This window comes from Corapipo altera, unplaced genomic scaffold (assembly GCF_003945725.1).
Source record: "Corapipo altera isolate COAL_440 unplaced genomic scaffold, ASM394572v1 73, whole genome shotgun sequence".
NCBI classification, from domain to species: Eukaryota; Metazoa; Chordata; class Aves; order Passeriformes; family Pipridae; genus Corapipo; species Corapipo altera.
In genome coordinates, this window is record NW_020884957.1 from 47,834 (window position 1) to 62,870 (window position 15,037).

General features: G+C 34.4%; 1 protein-coding gene across 9 annotated transcripts in view; it reads right to left on the reverse strand.

Moving 5' to 3' along the window:
• The window catches only part of DNAH5 (dynein axonemal heavy chain 5), a 114,710-nt gene that overhangs the window by 37,279 nt on the left and 62,394 nt on the right, over positions 1-15,037 (reverse strand). For 7 of the 9 annotated variants that reach the window (XM_027663771.1, XM_027663768.1, XM_027663766.1 and 4 more), the window contains 9 exons: positions 11,145-11,321; positions 10,781-10,985; positions 10,153-10,295; positions 9,316-9,450; positions 7,670-7,792; positions 6,439-6,652; positions 5,592-5,815; positions 3,614-3,809; positions 1,592-1,764 (listed from right to left, as the gene is read on the reverse strand). In XM_027663771.1, coding sequence (XP_027519572.1) covers positions 1,592-1,764; positions 3,614-3,809; positions 5,592-5,815; positions 6,439-6,652; positions 7,670-7,792; positions 9,316-9,450; positions 10,153-10,295; positions 10,781-10,985; positions 11,145-11,321 — 1,590 coding nt within the window. The remainder of the gene's footprint in view (positions 1-1,591; positions 1,765-3,613; positions 3,810-5,591; positions 5,816-6,438; positions 6,653-7,669; positions 7,793-9,315; positions 9,451-10,152; positions 10,296-10,780; positions 10,986-11,144; positions 11,322-15,037) is intronic. The other 2 variants (XM_027663770.1, XM_027663769.1) reach the window with 2 other exon arrangements.

The window sequence follows — 15,037 nt, forward strand, 5'->3', positions numbered from 1 at the left end:
CAGTACCCAGAAGAGCCCACATTAATACCTAGAGCAGCGCAGAGCCAGCTGCCTCTCAAAGGCACAATAATACCAAACATCTGGTTGGCAGCTGGACCCTTCTATTCGAGCAATGATGCAGGGTATTGGCTTCTGTTCTCTTTATTATCTTGAACATCCCTTTGGTAATGCTAGAATTCCATCATGTCAATAAGCAACCTAGCATACCTATTTACTTGCCTTTCCTCTAAATTACTTTTTTTCAAGCTATTAAAAATAGTCATGCCAATTTTCCTCAATTTTAAACCCATTTATTTTACATATTGAGTGTAAGGTACTTGTTATTTTTCATAGGTTAATGTTTTATAAGAAAAGATAAAATCAAGTATGGAGGTTTACTCTAAGCATACTTAGTATTTAACTGGAGAAACAAAATTTAATTTGCACATCACCCTTGAAATATTCCTGATCATTTCAATTACAGCTATTAGATCTTTTCCAGGCAGAAGCACACAAGCCATAAATTGGAAGCTTTGTTCTCTGTTCAAGATATCTCTCAGCTTTAATTCATTCAAGCCTTATTACCAAAGCTCAGACTAGGCATTACCTTAACTGTGCTTATCTAGCTTTCTCTTAGAAACTGTCTGAAGTCTATACAGTTTCTATTCTGCTTTCAAGAATATGGAATCAGAGAAGCACTACACATTCATTTTATCCAAGTGAAGACTAATATAATATTTCATGTAGATGGTATACCATCTATCTACACAAAGAAGAGATTCCTAATAACAGTCTTCAGTGAAGAAAAAAAAAAAACAACAGAACATCATCCATTTTGCAGAGAAGACCTTAGAAAGAAAGGGACTAATTTTGTGAAATTATAAGAATCTACCCCAGAATTTTGAAAACTGCAGATGCGGTGTGTTTGCCAACTATAATTAAATTTAAATTGTTTTGATATTTAATATATTGAGGGGGATGGTACCATTTCATATTCAGTTCTTAATAATTTATTATAAGAAACACAGATAACCTCACTATACAACCAAGACAATAGGGGGGTTAGTGTATAAAAAAGAAAAAAAGGCTCTCCTTTGTATGAGGCCTATGCTGTGTGGACAATTGTATCAAGCTGTGTTGTGCTAAAAGTTATGTTCAGGTCCAATCCATATTCAAAGGAATTTTAAAAGTAGTGAGCATACTGTGGATCTACAAAAGAAGTTTGGACTACATTTATTCCTGCTCTGCTGCATGTATTCCTTCAGAAGCAACCAATTATGTCTTAACCTGAATTTCATTTGACTCATTCCAAAGAGAGGAAGGGCTCTCATAAGAATTAACAAGAAAGGTTGAAATAGAGTTAGAATAGATAGCACCATGATCCCACCAGACATAAAAGATAGATATAAAAGAATAGTTCCATCCAGTGCATTTTCCAAAAAGTTTTTAATAGGTTTTAATACCTAGTCACAGAGTTATAGATCAAATATTTGCTGGCAATAAATTAGTTGCTTCAGTTTTAGAGGTAATTTACCTTGACTCATGCATACCTCTACTTACAGGAGGTGAGGGCAAATGGACAACAACAAATGGCAATCCAGCAAGACTGTACCTTAACTAAATGAACCATAGCATCCTCAAAGAAAACCATGTCCATTCCAGTACCACGAACATTCTCATTGTATATTTGTAAAAACTTATTTAAACAATTCCGTAGCTGATGAAATGAGGAAATTGGCTCATAGATTTTGGGAATATCTGATTTAACTTCCTCTGTTTTTTCACCTAGAACAAAAAGCAAATGACAAAACCTTAGCAGCTTAAATAATTGACAAAGGTTCCCTTGGGGCTAAGTAAGTGAAGATAATTAGAAGTCTCACCACACAGAATCAGGCTTATTATACATAATATTATATATTAGATGTGCATACAAGAGCACTGAGTACACTCTGCCTACAAGGCATCAATGTAGAGAAGACTGAAATATAAGTCAGAATACATAGCAAGAGAGAGTAAAGAGTGACCTTTAATGTGAATATTTATATCCACACAGAAAACATCATGTTGAATTGAAATATAAATGCAAAATGAAGAATGTTTTTCTCAAAATGCCTTGCCTTCCTGGTGACAGTTTAGATGTGTCTGCCCTGTAAGGCCCCTTTTTAGGAGGCCTAAAAGTAGATGTTTGAGCTATTTCATCTCAAGTCATTGTGTATTTATCTCAGGGACAAATATGTTGTGCTTTTACAATCCAGAGATAATAGGAGTATATGCAAACATATCACTAACCTGAGCAAAGGGCTATTTGAAACTGATGCCAAATGTAATTTTTTTATATATTTAAGAGCTCAAAAATCCAGATCCTGCTCTTACACTTCCACCATAATGGGCAAGACTTTGTCCCATTGTAAGGACAATTACAAACAAAATTGCACTTGTGTTTTCACTTAAAGCCAAAACAAGGGGGTTCTCAAGGCTCTAACAAACATACATTTATATTGCAGACAAAACATACCTTTCTACATGAGGGCCTCCTACTTTGTATTTAGATGAAGTTTCATGCTAAAAGACACATTACAGGGCAGGCACATTTAAACTATCACCAGGAAGGCAAGCATTTTGAGAAACACATTCTTCATTTTGCATTTCAATTCAACATGATGGTTTCTGTGTGGATTTAAATTTTTACCTTAAAGGTCAATCTTTACCCTCTCAATATGTATTCTGACTTATATTTCAGTCTTCTCTACATTGATGTAGTTTAGCAAGTTATTTAAGGATGTAATTGTTTACTTTCTCACACCAGTTTGCTTTTACTTCTATTTGATTCCTTTCAATCAAATATTTCCTACCCTTTACTCTACTTTTCTCACTGCCTTTTGACTACTTCAGTTGTACAAGAAGAGATTCAAATGGCATTTGGCCATTCGTGCCTGTCTTTTATTGCCTCCACTATCCATCACTAAATTGATGCTAACACAGATAATTGAATCATCCAATGGCTTAAATAACGACCTTCCCCTAAATTCAAACAACTGTCTTCTTTTGCATCAACTAACAAATATTCCCAGGTCATTCAGCAAAGTCACTGATACTGTATTTTTGTTTGAAGGATATAAAGATATTCTTATAAGCCATATGGGTTATTCAAGAGATACAACTAGTATTCAGGAAAATTTGAATTAATAGTCATTTGTTATAAAATTATTTAACAGTTATTTCCTAAGAAGTATTGTACTAGCCCAGAGCCAGTATTTTTTTTACCAGATTTCTAGGGCATGGTAGCTATATTGCTATCCTTTATCTAGTATGACAACCCCACAACTTCAAGTCATTCATACAACACTTCTTTGACCACTCTGACAGTCTTGTCTATCTGCCACATAAATGTACCTGGAAGTAAGGCTCTCATATACAGGCAACCTGGATATAAATACGGACTTAGAAATCCCATTAATATAAAGATGTGCCACATCCAATTACACAGACTACCTTCAATGTCACTGGACAAAACAGACATCCTTACACATAAATTTATTATGCGGTTTTTTAAAAATATTTTTCTTAGCATCTGTGATTATCATATCCCTTCCCTATTCTTGTCATCTCCTTGGTTATCAGAGTCCATCATTACCAGTTCTTGTAGGTGTATCTCTCAAGAAGTCAACAAAGAATGCATCTATTTCATGACCCAGCAAAGCTTTAGTCTCTTCAAATTCCTCCTCAATGAGTTTTGCCACAGTTGCATGAAACCAATTAACATCTTCCGCAGTTGTGAAACGATCAGCAATAACACACTTACACTCATGCTTCCACAGTTTTATCAGTACCTATTAAAAAAAAAAAAATATATATTGAATATCTTTGGTGAGGGAGATTCCACAATTTCTCTGGACAATCTCTTCCAGTGCATACTCACCCACACAGTAAAGTCTTCCTCATATTCATATGGAACTTCATGTGTATCAGTTTATATCTCTTATCCTATTGCTTGGCACCACCAAGAAGAGCCTGGTTCAATTCTCCTGGCACCTCACTTTTAGATATTTATACACACTAATGAGATCCTCTCTCAGTTGTCTCTCTCAAGGCTGAACAGGCCCAGCTCCCTCAGCCTTTCCTCGTTAAGACAGATGTTCCAGCCCCTTAATCATCTTTGTTGCACTCTGCTGGACCCACTCCAGGAGCTCCAGGTCTCTCTTGCACTGAAGAGCCCATTAGGCTTGCAAAGAAGCCATACCAACTTAAAAGCCTTTATTTCTTTATCTAAAAATCATATTAACTTTAGGAAAAAAAATAGTGTTTTGGGAGTTTCTTCAGAAGACATACCTTGAGCTTCTTATTCTGCCCAATAGCAACTTAAGCTTACATTCAGTTAACTGTGCAAGGAGCCGTTATCCAGTATTCCAAACTGAAGTGCATTTACCAACGAAGATTTTATTTCCCTAGCCCTAAAACCATATCCACACCTGTTTACACATGTTTATGTACTGATAAACCACTTTGCTAACTACCAATACTACAGCCAAAGTAGAGAACAAAAAAAAAAAAAAAACCCCACAAAAAAGTATAAGTGTTTATATTATTCCTTCTCCAAATTCAATATACATTTCAAGTCCTTCAGTTTGGTCACAGGATGCAGGAGGAAAACCTGCCAGGTTCTTAATACTAGTAGCACTGTTTCAGTCCCACACTACTGCTACACAGCAGTAGAAAAAAATTCCAAGTACTCCTTGAAGACCTTTTGTTTCAGCCTACAGCACCACATACCGTGTCAAGTCTCAGAACTAACATGTAAATTTATACAGTCACATTTTGAGCAATTGTTTGTTATACTTCAGAAGATTATTAATTGAGAATATATATACTTATATCTTAGTGCTCTATATTTTTAGCTTCAGAAATTAAAATCCATTCTAAAATTTAAATTTTAAATGCAGTACAATTCAGGAGCTTATTCAACAAGCAGGGATGTACATTAAACATTAAGTGATTATATAACCCAAATGTCTAACAAATTTTCCATGACTACCATAAACATTGCTTTTCCAGCACTTCATGTTTCAGAGCCCAACACTCTAGATAACTTCACCTTAAAACAGTTAAAAGAGAAATTATATTTTTCTTGAAGAAAGATAGATTATGGAACAAAAATATCAGTATGACTTGTTACTACTTCTTCCTTTTAAATCATAAGCCAGAAATCATTTGTTAGACAGATAATATGTAGTGAATGAAAGCCTAGAGACAATAATTGGAAGGTGGAGCTGTTTAATTTTTTAATCAATATATAAGCATTTTCATTGGGTTAAAACAAGTTCATTACTTCTCATAATTTTATCTTCTCAATTCTTTCCAAAAAAGTAGCATTTGTCAGCAACAGAAAATAGAAGCAAAGTCTCTTGTGTAAAAGAATCAGGTTTTGTTATAGTTTTCAACGAAGTTGTCGTTTCAGTTGGTACTATAAAAGCTGGACTAAAACGTCTTTTCCTCAAAAACCACTGAAATTTCATTTTTTAAAACAAACTCAAATGCCAAGATAGATTCTTCATTCTCTTTCCTACAGTAATTATACACTAATTATAACAAAGTCACTGATGTGCTGCACTTACCTTTGGTTCATTGATCACTTCTGATGTAGTGTTCAGCATTCCTTGCCAAACCCTCGAGAGGTCTCGAAGGTTGAAGACATAATGAAACTTGGCTGGTGTGGGCAACATTTTTAGCTTGGTAATCTGCCACAGTCGGCGTGTCAATGGAACCAATTTGGCTACTGTTTTCTTCACATCATCTGAAAATCCACGTTCACTACAGTAGTGCCCTTCTCCAATTACACCTGGGGGGAAAAAAATTGCCAATTTAAAAACACACTAGGGCAATACTAAGAGCAATGATCATCTGAAATTTCTTTTTCTTTTTTCATAATCCTTTTCCAGTTTGTTGAAATGGCTTTCCAGTCTTTATTCAAATCTTGATTCACCTGTTCTTAACACCATTCTGCCACCAGCTTGCTCACTGGTTATTTAGCTTTTAATTAACTGTGCATTAAAATGTTCTTTTTTCTCCCAAAATAGCTTCCACTGCTTTTGAATAGCTAACTTTTTCTGAGAAACCAGTATGATCCTGTCCTTTGTGAAAGTCTAGTCGTTAGTCACTTATTCTTAGCACCAGCAGCACATGAGCATCTCTCCAGCATTGTCACTGCAACAATGATACCTTCATGTCATTCTGACTAACACTTAGCATACCAATTGATTCAGAGATATGACTGGACCTGAAAAAATTACAGATTAATGACATCACAGGTGGGGAGTGATTACTGAAGGAAAATGTGCTAGTAAACAAATCAGAGTAGGATTAAGCCTCAATTTTAACCATAATGTTTATAAACAGAAGGATAAAGAAAAATCAATTACTATTTTCAAAAATGAGATGGATACAAAGGTAATTTCCCTTTACCAAAAATTTTATCAATAGAAGAATTAGAAGGCAGAGTACAGTTGAACACAGAAAATTGTCTCTTCAGCCTCTGTGGAATGTCATTGCGACCTCCCCCAGGGTGTATCATGGCAGCCAAAAACTGAATGTCCACAATGTTGGTGAATTCACCAGGTTTTTCCAGGTTATACAGTCCTTTCTGTTCCATCAGTTGCCTAACTATCTCATTAGTGACCTGTAAAATAACCAGGTTTTACATAACAGATTATTATGCATACAACTAAATGAAATATAAAACATACTTACATACTTGAAAGATCTAATAGAGTATCTCATTATTTTTCACTCAACCCCCTGCTTATTTGCTTCAGATCAAAAATGCACTGCCAGGAATAAGCACATTTGGATTGTCCTTTCCACTGGTAATATCTATGAACAAAAATCCTGGGAGTAGAGGGAAATCCCTAGTTTAGAACTAACAATTCATACTATAATTTATTTTCACTTGAACACTGCATGATTTCTACATCTGCTGGAATCCCTTTTAACACAAAATTTCCAGTTTGTTCTAATCAAGCCCAAACTGATGCATCTTTACGTGTTGCATATGATACAAAATATTTTTACTAAATTTCCATGTGTAACAATTACAAGTATGGTTTTCAAGCTGCAAACACAGAATTAGTCCTATATAAAGGAATGCAAAATCCTTTTCTTTAGCCATAAAAGAACACCTTGCTTTTCTGTTTGACCAGTTGAAACCACCCCACAGATTGTACATTCTACAACTATACTTCTATAGAAATTCTAACATTAGTTTCCAAAGCAATATACTTTAGAACAATCTTGCCAATGTACATAAAGATTACTTCCATTTTTTCTAAAGCAGAAAAGACACTCCTTACCTCTCAATTTTCACAATTATTGTCCATAATGTCAGTTTCCTATCACAGTTTGCATGCCAAATTCCCTCTTTTTTTAATTAACAAATGAGTTTTGGTAAAAAAAATTATTAAAATGATATAGGCATGTTTTAAAAAGTACTCAAACTGCTTCTTGTAGTCAGTATATTTATTTTTAATTAATTCATGACAATGTAATGTAGATGGGTTCTTTAAAATTACTGTTTAAAGATAAAGTACTACATATCAAATTTTCCCTCTTCTGACTGATTGAGCAGCCAATTTTATGGTGTAGCAAGAAAAGAAATAAAATATCTTGTGTCGTCTTTTTTCTTCTTTTACGAACTAACCTGATCTCCCCATTCATTTATTATGGGCATGTTCACATCATCAATGAAGACTGTCATCTTTTTGCCTGCAGGTGGACCATAAGTTGTGCCCATGCGCTTGTCCACGTAACTTTCTATTGTACGCTGTTAAAAAGCAATTAGCAACATAATTACAAAAGGCATCTCCTTTCATACAAGATTCAATCATTTAAACATACTGATGGTTCTGTTACATAGAATTTTACTAAGTAAGGTTTACATAAGACAGGAGGTAATTGTGCTACTTGAACTGGAGTGTCTGAAATCCCAAGCTATGCAACACTAGGCTGATATTAAATACAACAAATGTCTAGAATAGACAACCATGCCTAACAGTTTCACAGATTTGAATACATATCAAACTTTCATTTTATTCATTTATCAGCAAATTTGATGGTTACTAGCAATAAAGATTAAATGAAGATGTGATTCCAGGAGACCTTTCCAGCAAGTATCAATGTACTTCATAAAAGCATACAGTGATAATTAAACTCACATACATAAATAGACTTGATGAAATAATTTTGCCTAATAGTAGACTTACTTCTACTGTTCTTCTCATTATCTTTCCATTTCTCTGTTCTTCTTAAGATCCAGTTTTTATTTATTCTATACCAAATGAAAGCTCACTTAACCATGCATAGTTATTCTTCAGTATAAACCTAAATACATGCATTCTTGCACTATGCCTAGGCTTCTGTTTTCTTACACAAGTGCCATTAGTTAGACCAAGATTTTATAATTTTAAAGTACGTGTTGTAACAGACAATATTTTGATTTAGATTGTTAACAGAGACTTAACTGTTAGTCTTGCATATCTATTTCAGATATCTTCATCATCAGACTCTCACCTATCATCAATTAAATTTACATTTATTTAATAAAAATACATTACTTTTTGCTTGTAGCCCAATCAATAGAAGGAAAAATACTACGGAAATTTAGATCAGAATTACATACTTATATATTAAATATGTTAATAGTTTCTACTATGATATAGAGCCAGATGATAGATATCAAGCTTATAGATAGCACTTCTGATTACAGGAGATACTGCTTTTGCTTGGCTTATCAGACTTCATTAAAAATATTTCTCATATATATCGCCAGCAGATTAAAGACACTTAGAATAATTAAAATTAGCTCAGTAGAAATCTGGACAGGCAGTATAGTTTGGTATTTAAGTATTCATATGTGAACTTAGAGCAGCTGCACTGCATGCGTTATTACTTTTTTAATGAGTAATTGAATTTACAGAAATTTAAATTGCAGACAGCACACTTTTTATGACAGATTGTTGTGGGTAGCACTTATTTTACTCACTGCGTTTAGTAAAATCTGACAGCTCTTCCCAGTTAGTGAGAACTGATACATTTGACAAAAAAACATTACATGTGATGAAGAAAATAATATGCATGGTGTTTTAACAGTCCAAGAAGAGCTCAATAACTACATGAATGGAACATGTTTATTACAGAAGTCTTAAACCATGTGTTAGGACACTTCGACCATTTGAGCAGGTGCTTTTTTGTTGTTCAGAATCACTTTCAGCAGCATTCTCCTGGCAAATTCTCAGAACATTCTCTGAAACCAGCCACATTGCATGAGAAGATTAATGGCTACTATACCTGGAAAATCAATGGGGTAGTTGCAGATGAAAAATTCAAACTCTTAGTCATGTGGCTTTCAGGGTTATATTTTGTCATAAAACTTTTGATGATAACAGTCTTTGCAGTTCCTTGCTCACCAATTAGTAGGACAGCCTAGACAAAGACAACATTGAAATAAGATGAAACACAAAAGCCGAGTGTCTCAGCAAAGGCTCATCAATCCCATTTAGCTTTTAAACTGAAAAGAAACTAGAAAAGCTATTTAAAGTGAGTTCTTAACAAGGGTTCAGAAGCAAAATAGTTAATATCTCATAAACTTTTCAGACCTGACAAATTAAAAATATTTGCAGTTAATGGTCATGTCAGTCAGCACAACCAAACTAATGCATTATTCCATAAAAGAGTTGAGTATTTGAAAAAGAGTGTATTGTCTAGAGACTTAGTGTCTGAAAGACTTCAATTGACTATGTAACACAGTTTTGGTGAAGAACAGGATTGCACAACCTAAAGTTACATAAACACTGTAACTGCCCCATGCTGGCAGAGTTCGTATCAGCAGAGTCTTATAAAGAGTCTGCTACTCTATGTGCTTCTCCTTCTCCAACAGGTACGTGAAAAAAATGATCCTGTTCTGACCTAATCTAACCTACAAAAAGAATGGGTGAGGGGAAGACAGAAAAGTCTGGAAGCAGTGAGTACTCAAAGAGTTCAAGCACATTTACATGAATGCAGCTTCAGGAAACACCATTTTCAATTTAAAAAAAAGAATTTAATCCTTTTCAATAACATAATATTTCACTTCTAATTCAAAACCATTATCGTGCACTATTTTGATGTGAAATATAGAAAAAGTACCTTGCCCTGTTTTGCAATGGTTTCAATAAGGAAATCCATTCTCACATTATCAACATTAGGCACAAGAATGGAGCCATACTCTGGCATACCACTACTGGGATACACATACTCTTCAACATGTGTATTCCAGTGCCTCCATTTACCTAATAAGAAAGAAATTGAGTTAATGTTTAAGAAATACAAGGCATCATTGCTTCCCTTGTTTTCCATTGAGTTGACTCATCTGTCAGTGCTTCTGTCTCACATACACCAATCCCACTCTGTATATTCAGACCAAAATTATAGAATCATATAATCATAGAATCTCTCAAATTGTATCTAAGAGGCTTACTCCTCTTTCCTACATAAATTATGTCAACAACAAAGACTGTCTGCTTTTCTTCACTTAACAATTCATCATAGCAAAGTCCATGCAGCTTTCTGTAGCAATATATTCACATTCTGACTTCTCACTGGAAATAAGGAAAAAACTTAACATCACCAGTAAAATGTAGCTGTAAAACAAAACTTGCTAAGGGACGCAAAAGAAAGTAAGCTACAAAATACTTCTTAATTAATTCTTTGAAAGAAGCCCGATTTAAAAATTACTTTTAAATTTTAACCCATATGACCCAGCTAGGTTACTAACCATCGGATGCCACATAATAATCAAACATTGTATCTTCACTGCCTTCTGGGATACAGGGAAGATCAAGCTTTATTGTTGCGTGGTTGCGAAGCCAGTACTCCATTTTGCATCTGTCCTCCAGTTCTAGCAATGCTCCTACACTCCACATGAGAGAGAAGATGTACAGCCTTTCCAAGTATTTTGGAGTCAATTCTCCACTTTGCTCCTGAAGGATTGAGTTAGGTTTTTATTTTCAATAGCTTGAAAATTCTACTTGATAATAATTAGTAATATCAGGTTAAAAGCCTTTAGTCATATTTAAATTTCCAGATGTCTTCAATGAACAGACAGATAAAGTAAAACTAAAAAAATCCACACTACTTACCTTAGGCAGGATAAGGCCCTGCAGAATATTAATGCTCTGCATAATCACAAAGGCTTCCAACATCTCAGTCTTGCAATGCAGAGACTGAATGCTGAAGCAGTATAAGTCTGGGAACGATGAAGAATACAGCTGACGTAGAATTTCAGCTTCTTGGAAGGAATATCTTTTCAAAAATCCCTGTTGCAAAGCATGTCAAGAAAAGAAATTTAGTTCCCAATCCAAGTCTCATTAAATTCAAGTAGAGTAGTTCAAAAGGTTCAACAAGCATGAAAAGTTGATTTCCTGGGGGGAAAAGAGGGGAGAGGGCATGTCTCAGATTCTCTGCATGTTGGCCAGGGTTTAGCAAGCAGAAGGCCAAACTTTACCCAGGTATGCATAATTCCTACTGGATGTTAAAGATGAACACTGAAGAGGAAAAGCACTTTAAAGCTTTCAAAAGCACAAAAATCATTATTTTCAAATATTTTTTAATCACAACAGCTGTAAGAAGCATGCAAAAACTCTACAAAGAAAGAATATAATATTTACTGGACACAAGTTTGATTTATTCTACACGACATTATTTCTAACCAGGAAAACAATACAGGATACCCCAGAAACATCTGGCAGTTGCAGAAAAAAAGTTAGGCTATCAGGAGGGATGTCTGCTGGTGTGTGTAGTGTTTTTACTGTGTATCTCAGTATCTATAATGCTGGATATACAAAACCTAAGTAAAACTACCCACTTCTTAAGATCACAGAAAAGGATTTGTTCTTTGATGTCTTTAACTGAAAGTAGTAACATGCTCCTTTGAGTTACCTTTAAGTTTTCTCTCATCTGTGTGGCACAATACTTCTCATTTACATCCTATGAATTTATTTCCTACATTAAATACAAGCACCAGCAAAAATACTTGTAGATTCTTCCCCAAAACTCAAAACGAAATCTGGTACAAACTGAAATCAAACAAATTCCCTTTAAACATAAGATGTTTTTCTTTTGTGAGGGTGGTTAAAAACTGAACAGGCTTCTCAGTGAGCTTCTGGAGTCTCTATCCATCTCAAAACTCAACAGGATGCAGGCCTTAGTGCTAATGATTAATTGGTAGAAGTATTTAAAACAGATATCCAGAACTTCACCGATTGTTAAAAAGATATTAGGGGTAAATATAAATGCTAATAAGATGTTCTTGCTTTGGAGAAGGTTGATGATACTGGATCAAATACCTTTGATCACTTTACAAAATCTGCTTAAGAAACACATTACACAAGAACAGCAATATGAAAAGTTTGAGATCTATTTCACTGAACTTGGAAGTTGCAGAATACTGCATCCCAATAGGCAGCTATATTTAGTTGCTCAAAAATTGTAAGGATTGAAAATCTAAATATATGCAACAACTTCCTAAGTTATCCATATTGGGCTTTAATTTTTTTTCAAAGTTCTTCTGAAGTATCAACAAATATTAGAGAACTAAAAAAGAAAACTCCATTTAATTCTATTACAAAAGTAAGGAAATCCTATACTGAACAATGCAAGGTTAACATTTACCCTGACCTGCTGAAATATGTAGTGTACTGCATTACAAAATAGATTTAAAGGGAGGTATACTGAAAGATCCATCAAGATATTTTATTTATGAAGACCAAAAGAAAAAGACAAATAAATGCTACTGAATCAAATTATAAATACCTACAGGCTGAAATTTTATAGCAAATTTTTCAAGGGGGAAAGGAAGGGAGGTTGGAAGGGTTGTTTCATGGTGAAATGAACATAATTTCTTTATGTTATATCCAAAGGCAAAAACAAACAAACAAAAAAGTTTTCCTTTAGACTTTTGCTATGATCAAAATAAATGGAAAGCAAAAGGTTATGGATTAAGAGAAACTACTTTCGTACAACACTTACTTCGACACAACTAAATTTCGTCTGCATATCACTTCAAAGTGAGGAGATAAATCACAACTGATAATGCAAAATAAAATGTTTTTCTTTGTTTCTGCTGTCTTTGCTGATGAATCTATAGCACAATGTAAGCTGAAACATTCAAGAAGTGGTTTTCTACAAATTAAACAATGCAGGGAGAGAACCTAACATCAGGAGGCCCTACGCAGTGTTGTAGGCACAGAAAGAAACAACAAAAGTGGAACAACATGGCAGCCATTGTTCTAGATGCAGGACACTTACAATTACACTTTCCCAAGTATCCATATTAATTTAAAAAATTTTAAAAAAGTAAACCCTGGCAGTAATATACATAAGGCACTTGTGTTGGCTGCCTGTACTTGCATTGGTAAAACTGAAGTTTTACCAGCCAAATTTTTAGGAAACCTATTAAACATGTTTTTTCCTAATAAGAATACAAACATTTTGGACTTGACAAAAGAACTTATCAAATTAATTAGTGATGATTCCAAAGTATAGCTAAGAGTTGTGATTGAACAGACAGTTCCATGTGATTTAATCTCATTCTAAAAGGGAAAGCTCCAGTCACTATCAGGGAAATATATAATTGACCCTCTGCAGCAACTCTTAGTATTTCACAAACAAACCTCCACAGGCAATAAGTCATAGAACATGAGTGCTTCTGACACAGGAAGGACTCTCTGATGACAATCCCCACTCCTTTTCCTCTTAATTGGTTATGGTTAAACTGGCTTCTGTTGCCTTCCCTAGTGGGTCTTGATGCTCCTCACCTATTTTCAGGGTGTTATACTGACCTGCCATTTCAGATCTGCACATGGAAAAGAAACTTTGTCTCTCTTGCCAGAAATCACAAGTTTATGGCCTTCCTCATTTTGATAGTTTCTGTTCCAAATGTCATGCCCTGGGCACACTTTCCCCAGAGGAGTTCCTGTCTCCAGATCCAAAAAGAGGTACCAGGCACTGCCTGGCACTCAGGGTTTGTACAGCAGCATACTTTCTCTTTTGACTTATCTCTGTGCTGAAACTTCTAGTGCATTAAGGACAGGGGATATAGGCAGTGCCACAAACCATGGCCTGTGGCATGCTAACTTTTTCACCATTGTCAGACAAATCAGGGATTTACGGAGGAGGAATCTGGTTATAAACAAGCAAGCTATATAAAACTTGCAAGCATGAGAACCTTTATGGGTTAAAACAATAAGAAAGCTAAGAATAACATAGAGTAACCACTACAAAAGTTAATATGAAGCCAACTGTATTTTCATAGGGCTACTTAAGCGACATTACCTAGGTAAGGATTAGTTGCATTTTTCATAGGTATTCTATTTGATTTGAAAAATGAAATGACAGAATGAGATTGTGAAACATTCATTTTAAAAATTATTTTAAAAAACTTATTAATGTGATAACTGCTAGAAAGAAGGACAGTAAAATTTAGTCTGTTAGCTCATAGTAACCTATAAAGCTTTCTCTTGAGTCTGAAAAGTAGAGCGATAAATACACTACAAGGGCCTGGATGGTGTTGTAATTTCATAAACAGGAAATTACTCGTAGCTTAAAATTAAAGTTTAAAGCCAATATAAAGGAATTTAATTTGGGATTATACTGAAGAAAGGTATATTAACTTGGTTTTCGGGAGAAGGTAATTAAGTAATTATCTATATGATCACAGGAATCAGTGTCTTAGCCACACGGAAGAAAGTTTTCATTTTTGATACTCATGAGACAGTCCATGTTTTATCAAAGTAAAATAATACTCAACAAGATGGAATAGACAAGAAAATATACAGAGAAAATAAAGTAATATTTCTTTTAATTCAGTTTTTTTTAAAAGTGTTAATCCTGAGGAGTCTACTTCACCAATAAAGTTCTAAGTCAATATAGGGCTTAAGAATAAAATACTAATCAGAAACCAACTTTTTTTTTTTACTGGTATCTTCTCTATTGTTTTCTTAAAAGGGAAGAAAACTGAAATTAATACTGAAAG